The sequence below is a fragment of the Bos javanicus genome, chromosome 25, assembly GCF_032452875.1.
Source record: "Bos javanicus breed banteng chromosome 25, ARS-OSU_banteng_1.0, whole genome shotgun sequence".
In the NCBI taxonomy this organism is placed as follows: Eukaryota; Metazoa; Chordata; class Mammalia; order Artiodactyla; family Bovidae; genus Bos; species Bos javanicus.
In genome coordinates, this window is record NC_083892.1 from 852,858 (window position 1) to 879,621 (window position 26,764).

Consider the following 26,764-nt stretch of genomic DNA (forward strand, 5'->3'; position numbering starts at 1 on the left):
GAGCTCAGACTCCCGCCCTGCTCCCAGCGGCTCCTCAGGCGATGTTGCCACTGTTTGTAACCTTCTCCAGCGCGGGTGGCAGGGCCACTCCCGAGGTATCGGATGCATCCGTGAGGGGCCAGGGTCCGCCCCCTTGGCGTCAGGCGCCACGGGCTGGACTGCAGGGTTAGTGCTCACTTTCTTGGCCGTGTTAAGCTCCACCCCTTGGCATTCACGGTGTGTGTGGCGTGAGGTAGGGATCTGAGCGTACTGGTGTTTGCGGGTAGACGGTTGTCCCCACACCCGCACCGGTCGCTGGAGAACCCCTGCTTCCCTCACCGACTCTCAACGCGCTAAGTTTCCGTGTGTGAGACCTGTTGCTGAACCCTCTGTTCCAATCCATCAACTCAAATCAACCCGCAAAAATGAATTTAACCAGCCCGGTTATGCGTGACTCTGAAACAGCTGGTTAATTCAGTGAGAAGAATCACGTGCCAGATGTCAGCGGATCATGTAACCAAGCGGCCGGGTCGCTATTTTCCGTTTAGAGGGGGTGCTGAGGGCCGCTCATGCACGATTCACAGGGCGTCACACACTGACCACCCTCCGAGGGTCAGGGCCGGACTGGACCGCAGGGTCGTGACAGTGCGTGGAGCTGAGGTGCAGACGGTCTGGAAGGAGATGGGCGACCCGGGTGAAGACACGAGATCAGAGGGCCAGGGCGGGGAGAGGACAGCACAGTGTGGCAGAGTGGCTGGTTAGGAAGGGCTTCTCAGCCTGTGTTGTTGTTTAGTCACCGAGTCATGTCCAGTTCTGTGACCCCATGGACTGCAGCACGCCAGGCTTTCCTGTCCTTCACCATCTCCCGGACTTCGCTCAAAGAGATGCTGTCTAACCATCTCATCCTTTGCTGCCCTGTCCTTCTCCGTTTGCCTTCAACCTTTCCCAGCATCAGGGTCTTTTCCAATGAGTCGTCTCTTTGCCTCAGGGTATGCTGTGGACCAAATGTTTATGTTAAATCCTATCCCCAAGGTCACGCTGTCAGGAGATAAAGGACACTAGGAGGTGACTAAGCCATGACGCTTGCAAATGGGACTAGTGCCCTCTAAAAGAGACCCCAGGGCCCCTTGCCCTTCCATGAGGAGGACACAGCAAGAGGTTGGCCATCTCTGAATCAGGGTTAGGTTCTCCCCGGATGCAGACTCTTGCCAGCACCTTGACCTGGGACTTCCAGCCTCCAGGACTGTGAGAAATCTAGGTTTGCTATTTAAAGTGCTCAGTCTGGGATGGTTTGTCACAGCAGCTGGAGGGGACCAAGACACAGGAGGTGGCCTCATTGCCTGGATCTGATGGTCAGGCTGGAGCCCAGGCACAGCGCTCTGGGGTGGAGAGGGTTCAGGAAGAGCAAAGGCCCTGGGGCTTTCCATCCCCTGGGCAGGGCCCCGAGCAGGGAGGGGGCTGGAGGGGCCACCAGAGAAGCAGGAGGCGTCGACCCCAGAAAGAGGGACCCGTGAGCCAAGAAAGATCAGCAAGGCGGCCAGGACATCCTGTCCCCAGGCCCGTTGTGCGTGTGGCTGTGGGGGCCCGGAGCAGGCTTCTCGCAGATGGGGCCCAGTGGAGGGAGGCTGAGCTGCTCCCTGGCGCGGGTGGCCCCATGAAGCCCAGACGGTGCTGGGGCCGCTGAGTGGGAGCCCAGCTCAGCCTCTGCCCAGCTGCCCACGTGCAGTTTTCAGGTGCACCCTCCTGGCCAGGGACACCCGTCCAACCAACGTGCTCGAAAGCCAAAGCTGGTGGCACATTTTAAAATGTGAGAACTCTGGATGTGCCTTGTGGTGTCACTCTGCAGCCATGGAGCCCACGTTTGGGGGGCCCCATGTCTGGACAGACACAGCATCCACTGGAGCTGACGTGCCGGAGCAGCTCTGGGCAGCTGCCAGGAGCCCTGCTGGACGGAGGGGCCAGCCTGGTCCTCCAGGGACAGCACGGCCCCACCTGGCGTCCAGTGCCCGCCTCTCCTGGTGGGGGTGGGGGGAGGGGCAGTGGGCAGACTGAGCTGCAGTTGGAGGGGGAAACTCTGGGGCCTCTGGGGGCATCAGGCTGCCCCCCGCCCTGAGCCGCAGGGCGTGGTGGGTGGGAGCGGGTAATGGGCCTTGGCTGTGATTCTCGCTGGGGAGGGCGGGGCAGTGAGGAGCCGGCTTGTTCGGCGTCAAGCCTGGCTCCGCTCCGCCAGCCGTGGAATTCTTCCTCTGATCCAGCTCCAGATGGGCCCAGAGAGGAACTGGGGGAGCACTGATTTGTGGCCCATCCAGGACTGCAGGCAGGGAGCCCCCTGCCCGTCCCCCGCCATCCTGTCCCCGCCTCTCCCCCCGACATACCCCTGGGACACCCCTGGACAGCCTGCTGGCGCCACCGGGAAGGTGGAGCTGGGAGCAGTGGGTCGGGCCCACCCACCGGGGTCCTGCTCACCCCCAAAGGCAGGAGACCAGCAGGGTCTCGAGGTGGCTTGCTCTGCCAGCCAGCACTCAGCTGGGCACAGGACCCAGGGACGGCAGTCATGCCCTGGCCTGAATCCCCCAAGGACAGAGACACGCCTGTGGGGAGTGTCAGAGACTGAGGGGCATCTCCAGGCCTGGGCAGCCGAAGTCAGAGATGAAGGGAGGCCATGGATGGACGCAGCCACTTCCCCTTCTTGGGCTCTTTCACAGCCTACTGTGAGCTTCAGGGAGGGGAGGGCGGCCTTAGGCAGGCTTCCTGGAGGAGGCAGCCCTGAGCTGGTGAGGGGCCCGGTGACAAGCAGCAGCGGGCTGGGCTGCAGGGAAGCCACTCAGTGGGCCGGGCCCTGGGCGGGCAGCCCTCAAGGCTCCGGCTTCAGTGAACCAAATGTGCTCTTCCCACGGGCCCCGAGGCGACCGCACGCCTCATGCCTGGCTGAGTGCTCTCAATCGTCCGGAACGTCTCTCCCCAACGCCCGGCTTCCCTGAGCGCCCGAGTCGCCCAGCAGGCCCCGGGGGGCCTCCTCTGTGGCCAGGCCAGGGCGGGAGGAGGCGGGCAGGGCTGCCAGGAGGCTGAGCCAAGAAGCCGGCCGGGGACGGGGGGCCCCAGGCAAGTCTGGCCGCCTGTCCCTGAGGGACTCTCTGTGGGGACCTGGCCCTCAGCGTGCAGGGGATGAGCCCTGGAGCCTGAAGGGGCGGCCCCTCCGCAGAAGGAGGCTGTCGGGGTGGTCCAGCAGCAGCCCCTGGGCCGTGGCGGGCTCTGGCCTCGGTGTCACCCTGGGGGTTGGGGCCGCACCTGGGGCAGCGGCCCCCCCGACAGTGGCCGTTCGCAGCCCCGACCCCGGGTACCGCCCCTGGGATACTGCGTTCGCCGTGGCAAGACCTGGGTTGGTGTGCAGTTCCCGCACTCCTGGGGGTGTTCAGGCCCTGGGCCAAATTTTATTTTTACTCCAATCTTGCCACTGGGGCTGATGATTCTCACCTTTTATTTCCGTTACATCCTGAACGTTAACACTGTGTTAACTCCAACCTCTTGTTCTAAGGGACAACTGTACTAACAGCCCAGAGGGGGGCCGCCTGCTTGCTGGCCTGGGCCCTGGGCAGCCCTTTCCGACTGCCGGGTGGGTAAGGAGGGGCGGCCTGATCCAGAGTCCCGGGCCAGCTGGGGAGCAGTGGGGAAACCGGCCCAGTGTCCGGTTGCCAGAGGCCTGCCTGACCGTCGGACCCGCCAGCCTCCCCGGCTGGCTCCAGCTGTCCTTACCTAATGCCGCCGCGGGGCGGGAGGCCGGGCGGCCGCCCCCACATGTGTTCCCGGCCGCCGTGGGGTTGGGGGCCGGGTGGGAGCCAAGCCCAGGCCTCCCGCCTTCCCTGGAGTGGCCTGCCCAGTGTCCAGAGTGGGGCGGCCAGGCGCCGGCTCGCTGCTTGCATGACAGGCCCTGGGGGTCAGGGCTGGGAGGAGCTGGGGGCCAGGGAAGGCCGCAGGCCGAGCCCCTCCTGGGGTCCCTCCCTGCCAGCTGCTGGAGTACCAGCCAGCTTGGGGGAGAGGGGGCTTCCTGGGGTGATGGGGGAGGGGAGGGCTGTCTGGCCTGTGCTCGGCCCTGAAGGGAGGGAGGAGCCCCCAACCCAGGCCTGTCGGTGGGCGGCCTCATGTCACGCTCCCCACACCTCCAGGTGACCCTGGGGCTGTGTGCCTTCCGCGGGCAGGGAGACTAAGGCAGAGAGGGGCATCCACTGTCGGAGCCCACGGTGGCCAGGAGGGCGGTGTCTGTGCTGCTCTGTCCGAGGGGTGTCCCACTGCCCTAGCGGGTCTGACAGCCGCCCTGGATCCTGGGAGCCTCCCTGTCACACTGGGCCCTTCTGAGGCCCACTTCTGGCTCCTCTCACCTCTCACCACCTCCAGGAAGCCTCTGGGACTGCTGTGCTCAGAACCAGCCCTGTGTCCCCAGCCCCAGCCGCTGGCAGGCCACAGCACCGGCATCCGCGTCCTGGGTGCGGCCGGGCACTGGCAGGGGCCTGCGGTGGGGTGGGGGCCGCCTGGCTGCATGCTGTCCAGGCCGAGTGGGCGGGGCTGGGTCAGGAGAATAGGCGCCTTCATGCTGCAGCCCCGGCTCCGTGTGTGCCGCGCCCCGGCCTGCCTGCGCCCCCCGCCCCGCTGGTGCCCGCCGTGCCCTCCTCCGCTCGCGCGGCTGGCGGCAGGGCCTCCCCGTGTGGGACCGGGCAGCCACCTGCTGCCCACAGCCGCAGCCACACAATGGGGCCCTTGTGCGCCGGCGGCCGGCGGGCGGCGGGCAGCGCCTCCCGGCCCACCCCAGGCTCAGAGCCCTGTTGTGTGGGGCGGCTGCCCGGGCTGGGCAGCACGGAGCCGGACGGGCGGGCCCCACCGCCCCAGGCCCCATGGCTGCCAGGCCTGGGCCCCCAGCCCCGTGTGGCTCCTGCCCCTGAAGCCCATTAGGGAGAGGTGGGCTTCCCCAGACTGAGGACTCTATGCCAGGGCCCCTTCCTGGGGAGTCTGGGGTGTCTTGCGGCTGAGCACCCACCATGAGGCACTGTCTGCCCCTGGCCCCCAGACCTTGCCTCCTCAAGGCCAGGGTAGGGAGGGTGGTGGTGGGATGTGCTTTGTGGCTCTAAAGCCACCCCAGGAGTTATCTCGCAGCTCCCAGGGGTCTGAGGTGGCTGGTGGACACGTCCTGTTGGGGAGGGTCCCCAGAGAGCCAGTGAGGTGCTGCTCTGGGTAGGGGGGCACCCGGCAGAGGAGGGCTGGCTGTGCCCCCGGGTGGGGCTATTGGGACGCCAGGCACAGATAGCTCGGGACACGGGGTGTTCAAGGCTCAGGGCTGAGCTGCTTCCTAGTGTAGCTGCGGAGTGCAGGGCTCTCATCCTCGGATTTTGCTGAATACCCTGGGGTGTCACCCAAAAGGCCAAGGGTCTCTGCTGGCACAGAGATGCCCCATCTGTAGGCCGACAGCTCCACGTGCCAACCCTGCGACATTAGAGGCCCACAGGCCCTCCCCACTGGCCACCTTGGCTCCATGTGGTGGACAGGGGCTTTATCACAGAGCCTTCTTTTCCACCGTGGATGTGACATGTGACCACGGGGCCAACCTGAGCCACCCCAGAGCGGGACAAAGGAGAGATGGGTCCTCCCATACCCAGGAGCTCAGTGCGTGGAGGGGGCCATCTTCCCTGGATAGTGAGAGCACAGAAATACTGAGCCAAGCACCTGGATCCAGCCATGCCTGAAGCTGTAGCTGCAACTTCGTGATCTGGGAGCTGGTGCTTTTCGCTTATTTCCGGGAGTCTGATGCCTCTGTCCTTTGCTCCAGGATGTGGGGTGGGCCCTGGGTGTGGGGAGGGGCATTGGGACGCGCTCAGGACATGTGACAAGGAGCCTGGCCCCTTCTGCTCTCTGGGTGGTCAGGCTTCAGCAGCCTGTGCCCATGCCACTGCACGGGCCTGAGGAGAATCACGGCCCCACTCTGGCCCACCACCCCTCGGGGCCATCAAATAGCCCCCCTCCTTGGGGACCTGCCCCTCAGGGCAACACTTAGCGGGCAGGGAGACCCTGCGGCCGCCAGGGGCCCCATGAGGATGCATCCGTCCAGCAGGGCCTGGCGGGGTCTCAGCAGCACGGACTGCGCCTCCAGGCTCTTAGGGTCACTCCCGCACCTGACCAGAGGCCAGCACCCCTGGGGGGTTGTCCTGTGTCTCCTGATCACCCCAGGCCACGGCCGTGTGGCCCCCAGACCTGCTCCAGGGCAGCGGGGAGAGGGGCCACGCCTCCCCTCAGGCTCAGGACCCTGAGGAGCCCCTTCTGCCCCCACTTCCGCCCTCAGTGGGGGCTGCACCCAGAACCTGGCTGTCTCAGGAGCCAGGGACGCGGTTCTGTCCTGGCGAGGGGAGGATGGACAGTCACAGCTGCTCAGGGCAGATCGTCCCTGCCCTGAGGTGGAGGTGCCCCCCCAGCGATGCTGACACAGGCCCCTCTAGCAGGTATCCTCAGTGGCTGAGAGCAAGTTTGCTGGTGGAAGAGCAGCCCCTGCCTGCCCTCTCTTCAGGCAGGGTGCCCCCAGTCCAGCCCAGCCCAGCCCAGCCCCCCAGGAGTGGGAGAGCAGGCCCCCCCTGCCGGCCGTGCTCCCTCCCAGCTGTTCTAGACTAGCAGCATCCCCCGGGGCCTGTGCAAAGCTGAGGATTTCCTCCGGCCCGGGGGCCCACAGCTGCGCTCACACGTGTGCGAGATGAGGGGTGAGGCAGGCTGCGGGCGGGCGCTCACTGGAGCCCCTCCCGCCGGGCAGCTCGGGGGGGCCTGGTGGGGGCTGGGGCTGAGCCGGTCCCAGCGCCGTGGCCTGAGAGCCTGCATCTGCGGGCAGAGGGGCTCTCGGGCTGCGTCTGAGGAGGAAGCCTAGTACCACCATCTGGGGGACCTGGCTGGGCACACACAGAGGGCCTGGAGCTCGGGGCCACCCTCGGCCTCTCCTGAGGCTCCTGACCACCCGCACATGTCTCCTCTGCACTGGGCACCCAGGTCTGGGTACGGGCTGGTGGCAGGAGGCACGCCCACCGGTGGCACAGGGTCCGGGACCCTGCATCGGTGCAGTGGGGTGCCTGGGGCTGTTGGGGACCAGACCAGCTGCAGCTGCTGCTTCTCGTCGGGGCCAAGGGGGTCCCCATCGTGTCATCCTGATAACCTCGGCTGCCCAGGACCTGTACCTGACCCCGTGCCTCCTGGGTCCCCATGACCTAGGGGGTCCTCCAGGGGCCCAGCTCCCCCAAGGCCAGCCATCCACTCTTCCAGCCCCAGGACTCAGGTGGAGAGAGGAGACCCAGCCTGGTCCCCAGCCATGGATTCTGTCCAGGGTGGGGGTTGCTGGGCAGGGCAGTTTAAATTAAGGTGCTGAGAAGGGCTGGGTGAGCCCGGGAACACAGGGCCTGCAGCTCTGAGCTTTACAATCCAGTTTTGATGGCAATTAGCCAAGTCTGTCATGAGACAGGGAGGGCCTCAAGGGTGTGGGACCCACAAGGGGGACAGTCCCTCAGCCCTCCCTGCCCCCCAAGGCAGCACGTGCCTGGCCCGCCCCACCCAGGCCTCTCCATGTCTGGGCCAGGAGGGTACCCCCAAGCCTCCTCAGTCAGTAGATTTTCCTAAAGTCGCCCCTGAACCCCTCCTCTTCATCAGAACCCCTCCCCCAATGCACACACAGCAGAGCAGGGGGAGGGGACAGCCCAGTTGCCCACCTGCCACCTCTGGTTGCCATGTGGGTGCTCAGCCTGTCTGGGCCTCTGTTCCCTTATCTGGGGAATGGCTAATAGTCATACATGTGTTGGATTGTGGTGGAGAGAACGGGGCACATTCCGTGGAGGCCTTCCAATGGTGCACAGGAGCGCTCTAAGAATTTGCTAAGTAACTGCCTCTCTGAGCCTCGCACCCCTCCTTATGAAGGGAAGGCCACAAGTGTCAAGTTTAGAGATGGACAAGCCAAGCCAGGGGCACACAGTAGGTGCTTAATGAGCGCTAGTGGACGCTGGCCCAGGCCAGACCCAAGAGTCCCAAGAGGTGGCTGCCACCCTGGGGGCTGTCTTCCAGGGCAGGGAGGTGCCCAAGGGAGGGGCCAACGTGAGGCCCAGCTTTGCTTCCTAGCGTCTGGCTCGAAAGTGTGGCCCAAGCGTCTGGGCTGAGATTCGGGCAGGCGTTTCGGGGCTGACCTGCCGTGGGTGCTGGTCCAGCCCCGGGGAGCTGCTGCTGGCCTCGGGCAGCTGGGCTCACACGGGGAATGGTAGAGTCATCTAGCTGAAATGAAGATCTTAATAGCAAAGCCACGTCTTTCGAGGGAAAACATGCTTTGCGGCCAGCCGGCACATGCACACAGGGGTCTGGAAAAGAAGAGAGGTCTGTGCAGAGCTGCCTCGAGCCTGCGGCTGGATTATTAAACTCCTGCGTGGGGAGAAGCGATAAAAGAAACATGCATGGCTTCAGCCGTGCTCAGAAGTGCACGATCCCGGAGATGGGAAACGCAGACCGCGTGGAGCCGCCCCGCAGAAATAAAACCGTCAGATGTCGGTTTGAAGATGCTGGGGAGGAACAAAGCCCAGATAAATCACCTGCCTACAGCCATGAGCCACTCGCTCTGGGCCTGTGCTGAAGGCTGCTGATGGATTGAGTGCCGAGGAGGGGCTGCAGAAACCGATACTGGGGGTGCCGGGGGCCCGGAAGCGGCGTGGGGACCCTGTCTGCCTGACCAGACGTGTCTGGCCCAGGCCTCCTTTCCTGGGGGGTCAGGAGGGGACCAGCCAGGGGAGCTGGTGTGCCCATTCCCTCCTTGTCTTGCCAGGCAGCCCTGGACTCACCTGGAGACCTGGGGTTCTGGACAGCCCACTCCAGGCTGGACGCCTGAAGTTGGCCTGGAAGAGATAGCTCCCAGGGGGCGCCTGGCGCTGTTTCGAGGCCCCAGCACTCCCAGGCTGGCAGCTGGTTTGGAAGGATCATCAGAGGCTGTCTGGATCTCCCACTCCATCTCAGCCAGGCAGCAAACACCAGCATAGCATCACTGCTCATTGTGGTGCCCGGGCAGACATCACTAATCAAGCCCTGCACATAGTCCTGCAGAAATGACTTCCTGACCTTCCCAGCACATCCCTCCAGGCAGCCTGGGGGTCTGATGGTGCTGGCCAGAGAGGTCCAGCCCACCCCCAGCCCCCGGGAGTCCCTGCCTCAGGAGAAAAGGGTCTCTCCTCCTCCCCAGAACTGTACCCACCTAGGGGCTGATGCCACCCTCCTCAATCCTGGAAGCCCAGATAAATCACCCTGTATGCTCCCCCTGGTGGGGGCTCCTGCTTTGTGCCTGGGGGTCAGTCTTGTTGGAGAGGGGACAGTCTTGCGGAGGAGAGGTGGACGTCAGGGGGATCACAGCCTCTCTCTGTGGGGTGACGGAGCAGGACGAGGGCCTGATGCCCAGAGCCACGCTGCCCAGCCCGGCTGTAGCGCCAGGAACCACCCCTCCAGGTCCCTTGGCCTGCTCACTGTCCTCAGGCCCCGTGTGTGGTCCACCTGTTCTATCCCCCCACCCACTACCTGGGGCTCGACAGAGATGAAGATTTATAGCCCCCCACGTGCAACAGAGGCCTCCAGGCCCCGGGGTGAGTAGAAATACACCTGTCTGCACATGAGGCAGCTCCACCAGGTGTGGCTGGAGCCCACACAGGTGAGCCTCGATCTCAGAGCCCTGACATCCCGAGGGCCCCTTCCACAGCAGGGCTGGTCCTGATCTGGGTTCCTGCCCCCAGAATGAGCAGTTCAGTTGACAACATAAATTTAAACCCAGTGTACAGGTCAGGTGATGCTGCCCACGCACGAGGGCTGTGGAGGCCTGGCCCCGTCAGGAGCCACCACCACAAGCTGGCCCAGGTGAGGGTCCTGGGGAAAAGGCAGAGATAGGCGGGCTGGTGGACCGTCCAGAGGGGGGCCTGCTGGGCACCCCAGAGCACCAGGCACTGAAGCACAACTGGGCCACAGCCAGGAAGCCCAGCCCCCGTCTGCCACGTCCAGGGACAGGTGTGTGCTGGTATCCTGGGGCCGGCCACTGTACAATGTTCACAAACAGGACTTAAAGCAGCAGGAGGGACCCTCTCAGGCCAGAGGCCAGGACTGTGGTCAGGGTGTGGGCAGGCCCCACTCAGTCCCCCCGAGGCTCCAGCTCCTGGAGGCCTCTGCAGCCCCTGGTCTGGGGCCACATCCCTCCAGGATGAGACCATGCCCGTGACATCAGTGACTTGGTGACGCTAGTGCTCCCTCGGCCCCGCCCGGCCTCACCGTGACTTAATCACTCCTGCAAATAGGACCGCAGCGGGGGGTCCAGATGCACGTGAATCTGGGGGACACTATTCAACCCAGTCAAGGCACCAGTGGTACGAGGGGCAGCTCGTGCCCGCCTGTGGGGCAAGACCCCTCGCCAAGTACCGGTCTTTCCTCTGTGAAGCAGGGCCACCTGCCTGCAACCGTCCCAGGCCCCGTTGTATGCAGGAGTCACGCTTTGTTCTGGGAAGGTGTGCTGGGGGTTCCGAGGGTCAAAGATGTGGTGCCGGGCAGAGGTAGGGTGTCAGGGCGGGGAGTCAGTGCGCTGGTGTGGGGTGAGGGAATGGGATCCCCAAGTTGGGCCCTGGTTTGAAGCCTTAAGCTCCTCCCACTGTGGCCTCAGAAGGCCCGAGATACAGGCGGCCATGCTGCAAGGAGCAAGGAAGAGTTTGCTAGAAGCATCCCAGGCAGAGGGAGCGCCCTCAACCAATGTTCACAAGTGGCCTCCACGGCTCAGGGGCCCCTTGTCCTGGAACAGATTGGGGAGCACACTGCGAGTGCTGGGCCCTGAGGGTGGGCAGTGGCATAGGGCAGGGCCCTGGCTGAGCCTGGGCAGAGGGTGGGGGGCGGGCTCCCGGGGCTGCTCACTGCTGCTCATTCAGGGGGCCTCGGGGCACCTCCTGCTCTCTGCCCCGGGGACCTTGGACAAGACACCTGTGTGCATTTTCACGGCCGGCCTTGAGGTGTTGGTGTGCACACATGGCAGGGCCCACTCCTGGCACTGGTCACAGCCCACAGGCTGGCCACTGGGGGCCTGGCCTCTGCTACCACAGGCCCAAGCACCCTGAATGCCAGTCCCAGCCCAGGGCCCCTCCAAGACTGAAGAGATGAGGGTGTGGGGCCTCCTGTACCCCTGGGACCAGCCCTTGGCAGGCTGGGCTGGGCCATGGGGGGGCACACCTGCTCTGGGGAGGGTGGGGGGCTTCCGGGGCTGCAGCTGTTAGTCCCTGGGACAGACACAGCCTCCCCAGCAACAGCTGGGCCGGAGGTTGGACAGCCAGGAGAGCAGAGCCCAGGCTGCCCCCGGCCCCCCTGGGGGTTGGTTACAGCGGCTGCAGATGCTTGGAGACGATGGGGCGGGGTGGAGGAGGGGAGCACCCTGCCCAGTCCCCAGGTGTGACACCAGGACTCCCCTGGGTGGGGGTCAGCATGGACGTGGCTGTCCACCCCCTCCCATGGCCCAGGGATCCTGCCACCCACTTGAAACTATCCCTCGGCCTCCCATGCTCCAGGTCTGAATCTCTGATCAGCAGCCATCTGCAGCCCAGGATGTAGGAAGACCCCTTTCCACTAACCCTCTGGGCAGCACATGGGATCCCCCACCCTCTCCCCAAGGCTGAGTGGAGGTGGGCAGGGCAGGGGGCAAGATGGAGGCTGGGGGCCTCGGTGGGGCAAGCCTGGCGGATAGGGGTGAGAGGGGCTGCCCCGTGTGGGGGCCACAGGGTCATTGTGGGCGCCCCAGAACATGGCAGGACCCCATAGGCTCTCCAGGTGTCAGCGGCCCAGGCTTGTCCTTCACTCCTGCAGTGCCTGGTCTCACTTCCCATGCCTGAGATTCGGGGGTCCCCAAGCAAGGGACAATGGGTCTCACCCCAGGCCTGGGAGCAGACTAGATACCAAGCTCCAGCCAAGGAGCTGCCATAACGCTGGCCCCTTCTCTCTGAGCCATGTAGGTCCTGAGGTCCCCATCATGACTGTGGGCTAAAGCCTCCCCACTGGCCACCTTGTCTCAGAGGGACAGTACCCAGATCTCCGCCTTCTGGTCCGAGGTGGCCAGGGTGCCCAGACTCTTGCTTAAATGTTTCCAGGCCTTTCTGCTAACACATGAATCTGCAGGCCTCCAAGACCCAGCCCTGCCGAGAGGACAGGTCCACTCTGCCCAGAGGCCCAGGGTCTGCACAGCCTGCCCAGCCTGGATCCCCTGGCCTCTCCGGGCCCTGGGGCTGTCTGCTGGCCTGCCTGGCCTCAGTCCCTGCCAGCCAGTTCAGCAAAGGACAGGCCAACCGTCAGGGCCAAGGACTCCCTGGCCTGGCCAAGTGGGGCCGGTTTTCAGGACTCGGGGATTTTGAACCAGCTGCTGTGGCAGGTGTGGCCGGCCCAGCTGAGCAGAGGCACCAGCCGCCCGGAGAGTTGCCAGCCAGCTGCTGGAGGGTGCGGGGCAGCCAGGCTGGCCCCTCGCCCGGGCAGCAAAGCCAACAGAGGGCGGACGGGGGTGGCAGGAGGCCCCCACAGCCCGCAGGGTTCACTGCTGCCCCACCAGAGCAGGGACCGCAACCGGCTTCTCTGGGCCCTGCGGACGGCCGGGGCGGTCGGCTGGCCTGAAACCCCCGGTTTTCAATCCAGGGTGGGAAATCTTCATCGTCCATCAGAAAAGAGGCGCCGCAAGCAGAGACCCGTGCCCCAGCCCCACGTCTCAGCCTCAGTCGCAGGGCTCTGAGGCGCTGGGGCTGCGTCAGGAGCATTTGTGAGCTGCTCACACCTCCCAGTGGCCACTGCCAGCTTTGTTCGCAGGGATTCACAGAGGCTGAAGGGTGCCGGGGGATCAGGGAGCCCCGTGTGGTGCTGTGCTGTGGCCCACTGAGGGTACAGGCTCAGAGGCGGACCTGATCTGTCTCATGGAGGGACAGGGTTAGGGGGCTGGGCAAGAGGAGGTAGCCGAGGAGAGGCTGCCCCCAGTTGGGAGCCTCAAACCAGACAGGGTCTCAGTGCTACCAGGAGCCCCAGGGGGTGTGGGGGCCACCCTTGGGCTTGGCCCCCATCAAACGGGTATCAAATGGGTATGCCCAGCACCCAGGTGACTGGGCACCAGCTGGCCCCCGTGCAGGATGGTGGTCCCCCTGCGGGAGGGGCCACCGCCTGGCCATGGACCAGTGGACTCAGGCCCTCAGGCAGGTCTCCGAGGAGTGGGGAGAGGTGCGCCCCCTCCCCTGTTCCATCCGGGCCACCACACAGCCCTGAGGCCTCTGACACTAATCCCTGAGAGAAGGGTGCCCCATGGAAGGCTTTCCCCAGGGAGAGGAGCTCGGGGAAACACTGGGGAGGGGTCACCCAACCGAGGGGCCGCAAGGACCCCAGTCCAGGCTCAGGGAAGGGGCAGGGCTCTCCTGGAAACTTCCAGAGGAGGGGACCAGAGGGACAGTAATTATGATCCCGGGTTTTTGAGGAGGATGCTGAGGCTCAGAGAGGTTGGGTGACCAGCTGTGGCCACATGATGACCTGGTAGGAACCTGGCCTGGCCACAGGTGGCACTGGGGACCGTAGGCAGACTCTGGTCACCCCTCACTCGCCTCGCTCCAGAAGCCCAGCGGCGCCCCCGCCGCGCCCCTCCCCGCCCGCAGTGACCACGGCGCCCAGGCGGTGGCGCCAGAGGCCGATGGATGCGCGGAGGCCCCGTCAGCTCGCGACCTTCCCCACAGCGTGTGTCTGGGTGAGGTCCCCGAGCGGAGCGACGAGGGGTCAATGCAGCCCCTGCCTGGGGACCGCCTGGCGCAGGGAGGTTCGAGTTGGGGGCTGCCTCCTCCCAGGGGAGGAGACGGGGGTCCCGGCGTCTGGGTGTCTTCCCTCTGCTCCTGCCCCACAAGCTGCCCCCCACCCCGGAGAAAAGGGAGAGCTGGGTGGGCCCCGGACAGGCAGAGGGAACACAGCAGGGGGCTTGGGGGGTCCCAGGAAGAGGGCATAGCAGAGGGCAGTGGGGAGCAATTGAGGGTTGCGGGGGAGGTGAGGTGGGGGCCCTTGACCTGGGTCTGTGCTCCCCCCCAACTCCCTACTGAGCCACTCCAGCTCAGACCAGGCCCCGCCCCCACCCATTTTCTCCCAGACCAGTTGAGAGCCTCTAATTTGTCCTAATGCCTTTAATTTGTCTTTTCAGCTGGTTATCACTGTGTCGGTTTGATGTTGAGAGAGTCCACGTGAGCGCACAGGCAGGGCCAGGTTCTTGGTGCCTTTGAACATTTTCTACCTGAGGCCCAAAGCCCCTGACCAAGATGGGGTCCCGGTCAGGGGGCTCTGGCATTTGGGGGGCGCTGCTGGGCTGGGGCCTTTACAATCGTGTCTCACACCAGAGGCACAGATGTGGGTGCTGAGCAGCAGGCTCTGGGGGCCCCAGCTGTGTGTTTCCCAACCCCTCTGTGTCAGGTCAGTGCCTTCACACGACATGCGTGGCCTGGCCTGAATCTTCAGTGGAAAGCCCAGTCTCTGCACCCCGTCCCGCTGTGGGATGGGGCGGGTAGCGGGCAGGGGGACACGGCCAGTGCCTGGGTGATTCCTCAGGGCCGCCTCCACACGCGAGTTGCTGTGCAGACCCTCCAGGAGGGTTTTGCACGTCTAACCGCACTTCTCATTCGGAAGGTTCCATCTGGTTGTTTTCCGAATCCCCTGCCTCTTTCCATGCTGTCGGTTTTCACTTCCGCTGTCGTCAGTTGAATCACTTTATGCTGATTGCCTGATCTCTTCTGACTCGTTCCGCTGTTTCATTTCTCGTCCTCAGAGTGCTGGTGTGCCTGCTGCCACCCCTGTGCGTGCGCTGATCCTCAACAGGAGCTGCTTCTTGCGTGGGGCCTCTGCCTTGCAGTGGACACGCGCCTTTGCTGGGCCCTGGGTGCTCTCTGCAGAGGCCCACAGTCTCCTCTGCCCAACCACCCAGAGGAGCCTTCCCAGGGCCCCGCTGTGGCCTGGCGTGGACACCTGATCACTCTCAGCCACAGGCCCAGGGCCTGGCTCTTATGCAGTGGACAGCAAAGCCAGCCCGGTGCTTGGGAGGGTGTCTCGGGGTGCCCCTTGCTCTGAGGCAAGTGGAGCTGGGTGGGCTCTGTCTGCACCAGGGTCAGCTGTCCTGCCCCACTGATGCTCCAGGTGGTCCCTCACAAAGGTACCAGGGGGACCAGCCGGGAGCCCGGGGAGGCGTTGCTCATAAGAAGTGCTGACCAGTGATCACCACAGCTGGAGGCCTGGGGCTGAATCCAGCACTGGTTCTAGAAGCGGGTGGTGCGGGAGGACCGTGGACCTGTGTCCCCCCAGAGGGGTGTCTAAGTCTCCCTCCCAGTAACTGCTGTGGGACGCTATGTGGAAATAGAGGCTTGTAGGTGTGACCGAGTCAAGGCCGTGAGCGCAGCTCCCGTCCAGTGACTAGTGTCCTTGTGAGCAGAGGGAACTTGGACACGCAGAGAGGCGGCCATGGACGGAACAGAGGCAGACGGGGGTGAGGGAGCGCCAGGACGGAGGCGGGAGGGTCCCTGGCCTGAGGAGCGGGCGCGGCCCTGCCCACCCCTGCTGCCACCTCTGGCCTGCAGACCCTGGGAGCCAGGCTCCTGTTTCAGCCCCGGTGTGCTGCTCCTTGCCACAGCCGCAGTGACCACGGTGGGGCTCTGCCCGTGGGGCCTCCCTGTGCCCCCAGCCCTCGGCCGTAGGCGTGAGTGAGATCTGCGAACAGCGCTTGAAGCCGGATCCCTCCAGGCACCTGGTGAGCCCAGCTTCAGCCCCGGGGGCCCGGCCCACCCCAGCCCCCACACCAGCCCCCAGGTGTCATGAGAGTTGCATGCTCTGCTCCTGCCGCTGGGGCCTGGCCACCGCGCTGGATCTGTCGGAATTGGGTCAGATTTCGCCACCATCTAAGGGGCAGTGGCCTCGGTGTTTGGAGCCCAGCGGCAGTTCAGGCCTCTGGGCACAGAGCTGGTCCCACGGCCGCCAGGATCCCAGGCCGCTGGGCGTGACATCAGCGTGGGCGCATCCTGTAGCCCGTAGGTGGCGGGGCTAGGTGCCAGATCACCTGCAGGGACTCGGGGGCGGGCGTGACCGTGGTCTCTGTGGGGTCCCCGGGCCCCTGGGGCGTGACTTGGCGTGCAGGCAGCATCCCCGTGGGTATAGCCTTTGACCCCGCAGCGATCCCTTCCTGGGAGGCCCCAGTCTTGCTCCTGAGGCCTCCAGGTGGATGAGGCCCACCTGAGCGAGGGCGTCTGTCCCTCAAGCCACCTGACGCAGGTGTAAGTGCAGGCACCAGGCCCACGCCTGTGCCCGCAGCGGCGAGCAGCTGAGTGAGCGCAAACCTGCCCATCACAGCCGGCACTGTGGTGGCTCGTTTTCCATGTTTTCTCTGTTTCCCTTTACAGACGAGGAGCCAGCGCTCAAAGGAGACCACTGGCCTGGGTCCGCGGCTGGCCAGGGCAGAGGCAGGGTTCCCCAGCCACACCCCTACCTGGGCCACCGCGAGGAGTCCGGGCTGCGGTCTGGGGTCGGGATGGCTCTGGGGCCCACACTGCCCCGTGGGCCAAGCGGTTTGCTTGAAGGAAGGGTGGCCAGCACCCTGGTGTCGGGGCAGCCACGGGGCCAAGACAAGGCCCTGGGTGTGCTGGGAGGCGTGATGGATGTCGTGGGTGGAGTTTGCTGATGGCCTGTGTGGATCCGGGCAATGAATGCAACAATTTTTCTCTTGAAAAAAATCAGAAGTTCTGGGACTTCCCTGCAGGGGGCCCAGGTTCAATCCCTGGTCAGGGAGCTAGATCCTGCATGCCGCAACCTACACCCAGCACAGCCAAATAAATAACTATTTTTAATAAAAAATCAGAATTTCTGGTGATGTTGGCCCTGTGTTCTCGAAGGGCAGGAGCTGAGAGGGGCTGTTGCTTAGCCAGTGGACGGCAGGCCAGTGGCCGAGCCTCACCGTGACTCAGAAGTGCTGTTCCTCCTCTGTTCCCCCGGCTGAGGATGAGGCGTTTGGGAGCCTGGCAGTGGCTCATGGCTGGGGGCTCAGATGCTGAGACAGGATGAGGGGGCTCCATCCCGAGTCCCAGCCCCACAACTCACTGCTGGGATGGTGCAGTGGGGGCTTCATGCTTTTGTGCCAACTTACTGATCACTTCGTCTGGTGGAGAAATCTGCTTTCAAACGCCATTTGACTCTCAGATGTAAATGAAATGAAATAAACTGATGAATCACTAAATTCTAACATATTAGAAAACAGCGCTCCTTTGGCATCTGGTGACTTTTTAATTGATGTAAAAGTTGGTTGCTGTGAACAAATCGAGACAAATCTGCTCTTTCTGACTTGCCTCCGAGTGGGAAATTAAGCGACTTAAATGGACTCTGAATGCGCCGTCACCAGAACACACTAAATGTGGAAATACAACACAGAGCCCCGCGGAGCTCTTGTGTCTGTGGGGAGAGAGGGGAGGGCAGCCGCTCCCTGCCCCAGGGACGCAGCCCATCCTCCCATGGGGAAGCTGGGGCCACAGAGGACCCGGCAGGCTGTCCGGACATCCGGCCACAGCCAGTGGGGTGTCCAAGCAGAGACCAGAGCATTAAGCCCTGGGGTGAAGCCGCTGCACCCCACGTCCCACCCTGACGTCTGGGAAATTGCTTCTTAACAAAGCACGGACTGAAGCCTGAGACCACGGCCGAAGGCAGTGCACACAGCGGCACCTGCAGTCGCTCACTCACCAGCACTCACACCTTCTCAACCAGGACAGACGCTGCCAAGGGGATGTGGTCTGGGAGCTGCTGGAAGCTGAGGGACAAATAGGCAGCATGGAGCGGCCAGGGGCCTCCTGAAGGAGGGGGCGTTCCAGCTACAGGTGAGGAGAGGGAGGTGGGCTGGCCCGGGAAAGGCTCTGCGGTGGGAAGAAACATGGCGCAGGGAGGAGGGCCTCCTGGCCCCCAGGACCCACCCAGCTGCGGGGTGGCTCCAGGTGAACTGGAGTCAGCCTCCAACGTTTCTGAATAGTCATGGGGCGCCTCAGCCCTGGTGCCCGAGCAGGGGCGGGGCAGGGTGGCTGGAGGGGGACGTCGTGTCCAGCAGCCACTGGCCTCAGACTCTGTAAAGGGAGACAGCAGCCCAGAGCGGAGCTCCAGCGAGGGTGGGCCCCATAAGAGGGGTCGAGATCATCCATGGGGGGCGCCTCGGGCACTGTCCCGTTGCCATGGCTCCTGGCTGGGGCTGGCGTAACCTCTGCAGAGTGTCCCCAGGTTTCACCTCAGCTAATCTCCTGGGGCTCAGAGGCCAGGGGACACCTGCCAGAAGTGGGGCACAGGGAAGACACACCACCTCTCTTCTGAGAGCCCAGGTGATGCCCTCCTGGGTCTTAAGGTGTGTGGGCATCGCAGCCTGCTAGGTGTAACTGACCAAGCACCCGCCCACCCACAGGGCCCATCCCTGCCGTGTGCCGGGTCCCGCCCTCGTGCGCGCTCCTGCACACAGGACAGTGAGCCTCAGAGAGGCTCTCCCTGGCCTTCTTGTCCCCACTGCCCTTTCCCGTCACCCTGATCCTCTCCGTTGATGACAGTCTAAAAGTACCTCTATTAAGTCACTTTTGGTTTGTCGCCCGTCTCCCTGCTGGCCTCGGCGCTCAGAGTATGGTCTCGTCTGTTTTGTGCTAAGTGCCATCCGCACCAGCCCGTGCAGCCATGGCCCCTGGGGACGCAGGAACTCCGTGTCTCCCACCTGAACACGTCCAGAGGGGGTGTGTGAATCTGCTGAGTGTGCAACAGGCCACATGAGAGTGCCAGCCAAGCAGGAGATGCTGTCCAGCCCTGCCTTGCCACCTGGCTCCATCCAGAAGGCCTTGTGCACTAGGCTGCAGGGACCTTGGCAAGGGGACAGCTCTGCTCTGATGCCTGCGTTCAGGTGGCTCTGGCACCTGCTAAGGGGAGACCCCCGAGTGGACCTCCCGGCCAGCCGTCCTGACACCCATCGCTGGGACACGGCCCCACTCCATCTCTCAGAGTCAGCCTCCTGCCCTTTTCCATCCTCCTCAGACTTTCAGAAGGGCACTTTGAGTCCCCTCCGACCCCCAAGCTCTGGTCTGCCGCCCCAGCGGACCTAAGAGAACGAGGTGAAGACGCCACCGTCATCAGAGACGCCGCCACCGACGGGACAAGGGTTGTGGGCCAGCTGCGTAGACCTCAGGGAAAAAGGGGGCAGAGGACAGACTGGCGCGGGCCCGCGGGGAGCCGAGTGCCCGCCCCTACCCCGCCCCAGCCCCGCCCAGGCACCCCCACCTCCCTCCAACGCTCGCCCCGCCCCACCTCCCCGCCCCGCGCACCCCGAGCCCCAGAGCGCAGCGCAGCTCGGAGTCTGGAGCCAGCGCAGCGGGTGCGCGTCTCCCGAGGGGCCGCAGGCAGCGCCGTCCCCGGGTGAGTGCCGCGCCCCTGCCCCGCACCCCCGCCCCCAGAGCCCCACTACACTCTCCGCGGGTCTAACCTCCTAACCTCCTGAGGGCAGCCTGCACTCTGGCCCTGGGTGGCTCCACACCGCCCCGCAGCCTCCCTGTCTTCCGCTTCTCCACACCCCTCCCTCCCATGAACCCCTGGAGTTCGCTGCCCGCTGCCAGGGGTCCCTCCCCACCCCTCTCATCGGCTGCCCTCTCAGTCTCCCCGGCCCACCACCTGCCCTCGCTGGCCACCCTCTACCTGGTCAGGGCAGAAGCCTCCGGGAGTCAGGGCCGGCCCCCTCTGCCCTGCGTGGGGGCCTGCCAGCCTTCCTGCGTTGGGCACCACAGTGGGGCCACCCAGGATGGTGTGCGCAGCTGGAGGCTGTGGCTGGAGTAGGTGGTGGGGGAGGGGGGTAAGCGAGAGTGTGAGGGGGGGGCTGGGACTTCTGCGTGGGGAGACAGACGGTGGTGGGCCAGCACTGGGGAGAGGGCGGTGGTGCTGGGCCAGGGCGCAGAGGGCCTGGTCCGGGGGCTCACCCTGGACTGGGAGGGAGTGGGGTGCAGCCCTGGGAGCTGGAGCTGGGGACGGAACCCCAGCATCTCCAGGGCTCCGGTGCTCTGGGCCCCTCCTCAGAAGGGAGTACACGGCCTGGAAGTTCGCCTGTGGGCCGTCTCCCCGCCCAGGGTCCAGGTGGGGCCTGGACTGCTGGCCCTGGCCTCCCGCGAGCCTGGGGCCCCAGAGAAGGCGAGGGCGGAGAGACCCTGCTACCCAAAGTGTGAGGCGATCCCGGGTGCTGCTGAGTCCTGCCCGAGGAGACTGTGCTCCTGGGGGCAGCGGCCACTCGTGCGGAGGACCAGGAGCCCCCCAGGCTGACGCGGTCGATGCACCAGTGATGGTAAAGGCACCACTGGTTCCCAGGGACAGTGGCTGGGAGTTCTAGGGGCAGGAGCCCCTAGCCCTGGAGACTCCCCGAAGGGTGCGGAGGCCCCACGGAGACCCTGTTGTCACACGCGCACCTCAGGTCCCTTCGTGGGGAAGGGTGCCCCAGGCCAAGGCTGCCTTAAGGACAGATGGAGCGAGTTTAGGGGTGAGGAGAGGGGTGGCCATCAGCTGCCCCCCTGAGCTAAGCCCTCCCTGGGGAGGCAGGCCTGGGGGGTGGGGCTCTTGGGTGGTGCTGGGGACTGTCCCTGCCCCGCACAGGTGAGGACCCAGGAGCACCAAGCTGCCGTCTCAGTGGGTTCTACAACTGCCCCTGGGCAGCGGGGCCGGCTCCCTCTTGCTGACCAAGCATCATCTTAGCCTGTGAGGGGCTGGGCCCAGCACTGGTCCTCCTGGGGGCATGGAGCACTGGAGCACCAAGGTCTCCTCCCTGTCCCCAGGTCCCCACGGAGGTTCTGGCTCCTCTGCGGAGCCCAGGGCTGCTGGTGCTGGGCAGGAGACGCAGGCTGTTTGGGGCAGGCAGGTGGGAGCAGCTATTCAGCACCCACTGTATGCGGGTCATCACAGCAGCATCCTGTGTCGGGATGGTTTTCTCTGCTCGGTGGCTTTGTACAAGTCTCTGTTATGGGAGCCTGGGACCAGAGAAGTGGTATGACTTACCCAAGACCCCTTGGCCAGCATGAGGGGGGTGCTGGGGCAGGGGGGTGGGCTCTGTTCCCTGAGCCACAGCAGCGGTCCCTTCCTGGTGGGGGTCTGGGTCAGAAAGCCCCAGTGACGGCTTGTGGTCCTTCCACCGCCACCCTCCCCATCCCTTATCTGAGAGGAAGGGGCCGGAGGGATGAGTCCCCATGAGGGTGTGATTCCTGTGACCAAGATTGCTGTCCCTGAATAGTGACTCTTGCAGAATTGGGCTCCAAGTGGCAGGCATGGCAAGATCTACCTAATTTTGTTCTTTGCTGCTCTAAAGTTTAACTCAGGCCTTGGGGTGCCTGGGGGGAGGGGAGCCTGGCAATCTGCTCAGGTCACCTTGGGTTCTGGGTGTCAGGCAGCCTCCTGAAGGCACTCATCTGATTCAGAATCAAACTCACATTCAGGCCCATTGAGCTCCTGCCCCACTCAGCCTCCTGAGAGCCCTTCCTTGGGTATTTTTTGAGGGAGGGTGTAGTCCCCAGGATTCTCTCCCCAGATGCCAACAAAGTCCACCCCACCATCTCCGCACCAGAGTCTAGCATTCATTCCCCCGCAGCACCTCAATGGAGCTTTAAACATTATTTTACATTTAATTTTTTTTTATAATGTGAGGGAGCCTTCTGTGCTCAGCCCTGGGGAACAGAGATCAGCAGGCCGACCCCCCACCCACCAGAGCTCCACTGCCTTGGGTCCACTCTTGGGGTGTTGGGGTGGCCCTCCTGCCAGCCGGGTGCCAGTCCCGCCCACCCCTGCCCCCAACTTGGAGCGCAGCCCAAGGACCCCCAGCTTCATCTTGAAATGCATAGACCCCAGGAGCCTGTGTGCATGCGTGCCAAGTCCCTTCAGTCATGTCCAACTCTTTGTGACCCCATGGACCATAGCCCACCAGGCTCCTCTGTCCATGGTATTCTCCAGGTAAGAATACTGCAGGGGGTCGCCGTGCCCTCCTTCAGGGGACCTTCCCAACCCAGGGATCGAACCCGCATCTCCTGTGTTGCAGGCAGATTCTTTTCCGCTGAGCTACTGGGGAAGGCCCCCCCACCCCAGGAGCCTGCCTTAACCTTTTTTAAACAGAGGTTTTGTCATACACCTCACATCCGGTCACAATACACAGCAGGAGTGCTGGCGACCCGGACCAGCAAATCCTGCAAGACTCATAGAAAGGTCTTTTTCCGCTTCCACCGGGCTAGGGGCCCTCCTCTGGGTGGGGGCTTCAGAGGGGACAGCGCTCATCTCTCCTTGGCTCCTGGGACCCTCGTGGGCGGGGCCTGCTGTCCTAACCCCCTGCGCTGCTCCAAGGTTTCTGTCCAGCCTCTCTGCCCACATTCTCCGGAGTTTTCTCTTCCTCCTCGACACTCTGTAGGTCACTCAGACACTGTTTCATCTTTACTTTATCCGCTCGGGACAGAGTTCGTCCCAGGTCAGTTCTGCAGGCGCCCCTGCGCCCCGACCTCTGCACCTGCTCTGAGGGAGTCCCTCAGCCCCTCTTCTGATTCTGATTCTCTCTTCATCTGTGTCCAGACTTTCCTGGATTTTTTTTTTTTTTTTGTCCAAATGTTGATGTTTTTCACATCCAAGAGTTGTAATTTTCAAAAATAGACGCTTGTTCATTTTACTTCTCAGATAGAAGCCAAATTCATTTCAGAGTATTTTTATCCACGCCTGGAGGATCCTAAACATTTCTAAACGTATCTCAAGCACACTTGTTCATTTACTTTTATGTCACCTGAGCGAATCCGCTGATCCCCCTTCGCTCCGCTGATTTTCCGGGTCGAGCTTCCCGGTGGCCGTTAGCGTCTGGCCATGCCGCGGTCGGGAGCAGAGTCTCCCTGCCCTTGCCAGTGTTGTTTATGCTGCGCCCCCTTGTCTACCAGATGTCAGTCGCCCACCCCCAACCCCGGGGCCCCCAGCCCGGGCCTGGAGGCCGCTGGGGATGCCCTTGGTGCTGAGGTGACTTTAGGGCACCGAGGGTCAGCTGACCCCGGCTGGTCATCACAACCCTTTCCAGTCCCCTCAGGGCCTTGTCTGGGCCCCCTGGGGGCGCCTAGACCCCCATCCCGGCTGAGGTGTCAGCCCCCATCTTCCCTTCCTCCTCTCTTCATCAGCGGAGGTGGTTCCTTTCTCATGAGGATCACTATTTTTGTGAACCATTTCAACGTACAGAAAAGTACCAGAGTGATACAGTGGATACGTGTGCCCGTCACTGTGGACTTCAAGTGCCACCTCCCCAGCCCTGCCCTGGCTATTTCTCTACAAACCCTATCACCCCTGCTGCTGCTGCTGCTAAGTCGCTTCAGTCATGTCTGACTCTGTGCGACCCCATAGATGGCAGCCCACCAGGCTCCCCCGTCCCTGGGATTCTCCAGGCAAGAAAACTGGAGTGGGTTGCCATTTCCTTCTCCACTGCATGAAAGTGAAAAGTGAAAGCGAAGTCGCTCAGTCGTGTCCAACCCTATGCGACCCCATGGACCGCAGCCCCTGAAGCCTCCCCCAAATCTGCCTGCCCCACATTGTCCCCCCGACCACACAGACACACACAGACACACACACACACACACACACATGGACACAGACAGACAGACACACACACGGACACACAGACACACACACACACAGACACACACACACACATGGACACACACAGACACAGAGACACAGACATACACACACACGGACACAGACACACACACACACACAGAGACACACGGACTTACACAGACACAGACATACACACATACACACACACAGACACAGCCACACACAGACATACACATACACACAGACACACACACGCACACACACACACATACGTGCATTTCTTCCTGGCCCGCGGCTCGGGCTGGAATCTGCCTCTGCCTGTCGTGTGTTACCTGTTCACAGGGTGGGGTCCTCACTGACCCACCCCCGCTCAGGGTCCTCTGCCTGGGGCTGCAGTCTGCTGTCCTGGGACTGGGGGTGCGGCCCCGCCCCAGAGCACGCGCAGCCCCGTCTCCGGTCGTCTCCTTGGCCCAGGGACATCCGCGCTGCAGCGGCAGCTGCTGGGGGCAGGGAAGCCAGGTCCTTTTGGCCACGCAGCTGGGCTCTGCTGGGTGACGCGGACACGGCTCACAGGTGGGCTGGCAGAGCCTCTGCAGCCTGAGGTCTTGCTTTTCAGCCACGTGGAAGGCTGGGAGCCTCTGGATGGTTCCAGGAGGCCACCTGGAGTCCGGCTCTGGGGTTCCCCAGCAGAGTGGGCCTGGGTGTCTCCACACTCTGGCTTGCCTGGGCTGGGGGTGCCTGGCTGCTGTCCCAGCCTCCTTGTCCCTCCCCTCCCACCTGTCCTGCGGGTCCCTGGGGAGGCAACTCCGAGGGTCCTCAGTCCGTTACCTGCGAGGTGAGGTATCAGTGCCCTCCCAGGACTCCGTGAAGGTGGCCTGGCTGAGCCGGGAAGGGGGCCTCTGGGTGCAGAGGGCTGAAGGGACAGTCAAGTCTCTGGGGGCTGCTGTGGCATCTCGGCTCCAGGGGCTACCTGCCCAGTGCCCCCACAGCCACCGACCCACTGCTCCTTCCTCTCCAGGTTTGTTTTCCAAACAATTTGCTTAATGTGATTCCCAGCCCAGTTGAACATGAGTAATCATATTTACCCACCGCCCCGGGGTAATCCCGTGCGTCCTGGGCAGGTGGGGCAGGCGCAGGGGAGACGCCCTCGGCTCAGTCGCTCTGTGTCCTTCCTTCTCTTGCAGCGGACACCCCGGCGCTCCCGCTCAGCCTGCCCTGCCCGCAGTGGCCACGATGGAGCCTCTGTTCCCGGCCTCCCCGCTGACCACCTGGAACACCTCCTCAGTGGTGCCCAGCGGCAGCGGCGATGAGAATGGGACGCTGGCGGGGCTGGGGCCCTCACCAGGTGCCCGGGCAGTGGTGGTACCAGTGCTCTACCTGCTGGTGTGCGCAGTGGGGCTGGGCGGCAACGCGCTGGTCATCTACGTGGTCCTGCGCCACGCCAAGATGAAGACGGTCACCAACATCTACATCCTCAACCTGGCCGTGGCCGACGTGCTGCTCATGCTGGGGCTGCCCTTCGTGGCCACGCAGAATGCCATCTCCTACTGGCCCTTCGGCCCCGTGCTGTGCCGCCTGGTCATGACGCTGGACGGCATCAACCAGTTCACCAGCATCTTCTGCCTGACGGTCATGAGCGTGGATCGCTATCTGGCCGTAGTCCACCCCATCCGCTCCGCCCGCTGGCGCCGCCCCCGGGTGGCCAAGCTGGCCAGCGCTGCGGTCTGGGCCTTCTCGCTGGTCATGTCTCTGCCACTGGTGGTGTTTGCCGACATCCAGGAGGGCTGGAACACCTGCAACCTCAGCTGGCCGGAGCCCGTGGGGCTGTGGGGGGCCGTGTTCATCATCTACACGTCCGTGCTGGGCTTCTTCGGGCCGCTGCTGGTCATCTGCCTGTGCTACTTGCTCATCGTGGTGAAGCTGAAGGCATCCGGCGTGCGCGTGGGCTCCACGCGGCGGCGCTCGGAGCGGAAGGTGACCCGCATGGTGGTGGTGGTGGTGCTGGTGTTTGCGGGCTGCTGGCTGCCCTTCTTCATCGTCAACATCGTCAACCTGGCCTTTGCGCTGCCCGAGGAGCCTGCCTCCGCCGGCGCCTACTTCTTCGTGGTTGTGCTGTCCTACGCCAACAGCTGTGCCAACCCCCTGCTCTACGGCTTCCTCTCCGACAACTTCCGCCAGAGCTTCCGGAAGGTTCTGTGCCTCCGCAAAGGCTACGGCGCTGGCGCCGAGGATGCGGATGCCACGGAGCCACAGCCGGGCCCGAGCAGCCGGCTGCAGGAGGCCATGATGCCCGTGCGCAGCTGCAAGGCCAACGGGCTCATGCAGACCAGCAAACTGTGAGTGCTGAGGCTGTGGGGGTAGAGGGGGCCCGGCAAGGCTGCGGGACCCACAGCCACCTCTTCTGCCTTTCCTCCCAGAGTTGGGGGGCTGGAGCTGAAGAGGAGACTAGCCAGACAGCAGTGGGCAGGCAGAGCCGCCTCCCAAGGCAAACAGCAGACTGGAGAGGCCATGGGCGCGTGCAAATGCTGGACCCCGGAGGAATTCGGCTTTCAGTCTGGTCTGGCCGGAATGGTCCTCTCCACCCCCAGAAACACCAGCTCATCCCCCTCCACCCCTGGCCCCAGGCCTGAAACAGGTCCTAGAGAAGGTGCCTGGCAGCCTCACTGGGGGAGGCCTGGGCTCCCGGATGCCCGGGCCTCACTGTGATCATGGCTGGAAGAAGAAGAAGGACATGGGGGTCATTCGTCCCCCACAGGCCCCGCTGAGACAGCCCTGCCCAGTGTCCCTCCTGGGGTCCATGGCTGGACCAGAGGAGGAAGCAGAAACCAGGGGGCGCGGGGAGTGGGCAGCGCCGTGCTGGGCAGGGGAGAGTCAGGGTCAGCGCTGCCGGGGCCTCGGCACGGACCCCAGACCGAGGCCAAGACCTGGAAATGAGATCACGTAACAAGGGCGCTTGTGTTTGACAAGTGCTCCCTGAATAAATTAGAGAATAAATGTTTGACTCTTTCCCAGAGCAAATATTGTCCCTGGAGCCGATCGAAACTGGTGTACATCAGTGCGGGCGGATCGCAGGCAGCCGGGGCGGGGCAGGCAGCAGGACACCCAGATAATAGTGAGGGGAGCGTCCGTACCCACGGAA

The 26,764-nt window shown here is 63.8% G+C and overlaps 1 protein-coding gene across 1 annotated transcript; it reads left to right on the top strand.

The window, feature by feature from the left end:
• The first annotated feature begins 19,372 nt into the window (after positions 1 to 19,372).
• On the top strand, positions 19,373 to 26,648 carry SSTR5 (somatostatin receptor 5). Its single transcript, XM_061402616.1, has 2 exons — positions 19,373 to 19,440; positions 24,810 to 26,648. Exon 2 carries the CDS (start codon positions 24,859 to 24,861, stop codon positions 25,963 to 25,965), a length of 1,107 nt encoding a protein of 368 aa, XP_061258600.1. The 5' UTR covers positions 19,373 to 19,440; positions 24,810 to 24,858; the 3' UTR covers positions 25,966 to 26,648.
• Positions 26,649 to 26,764: the final 116 nt, after the last annotated feature.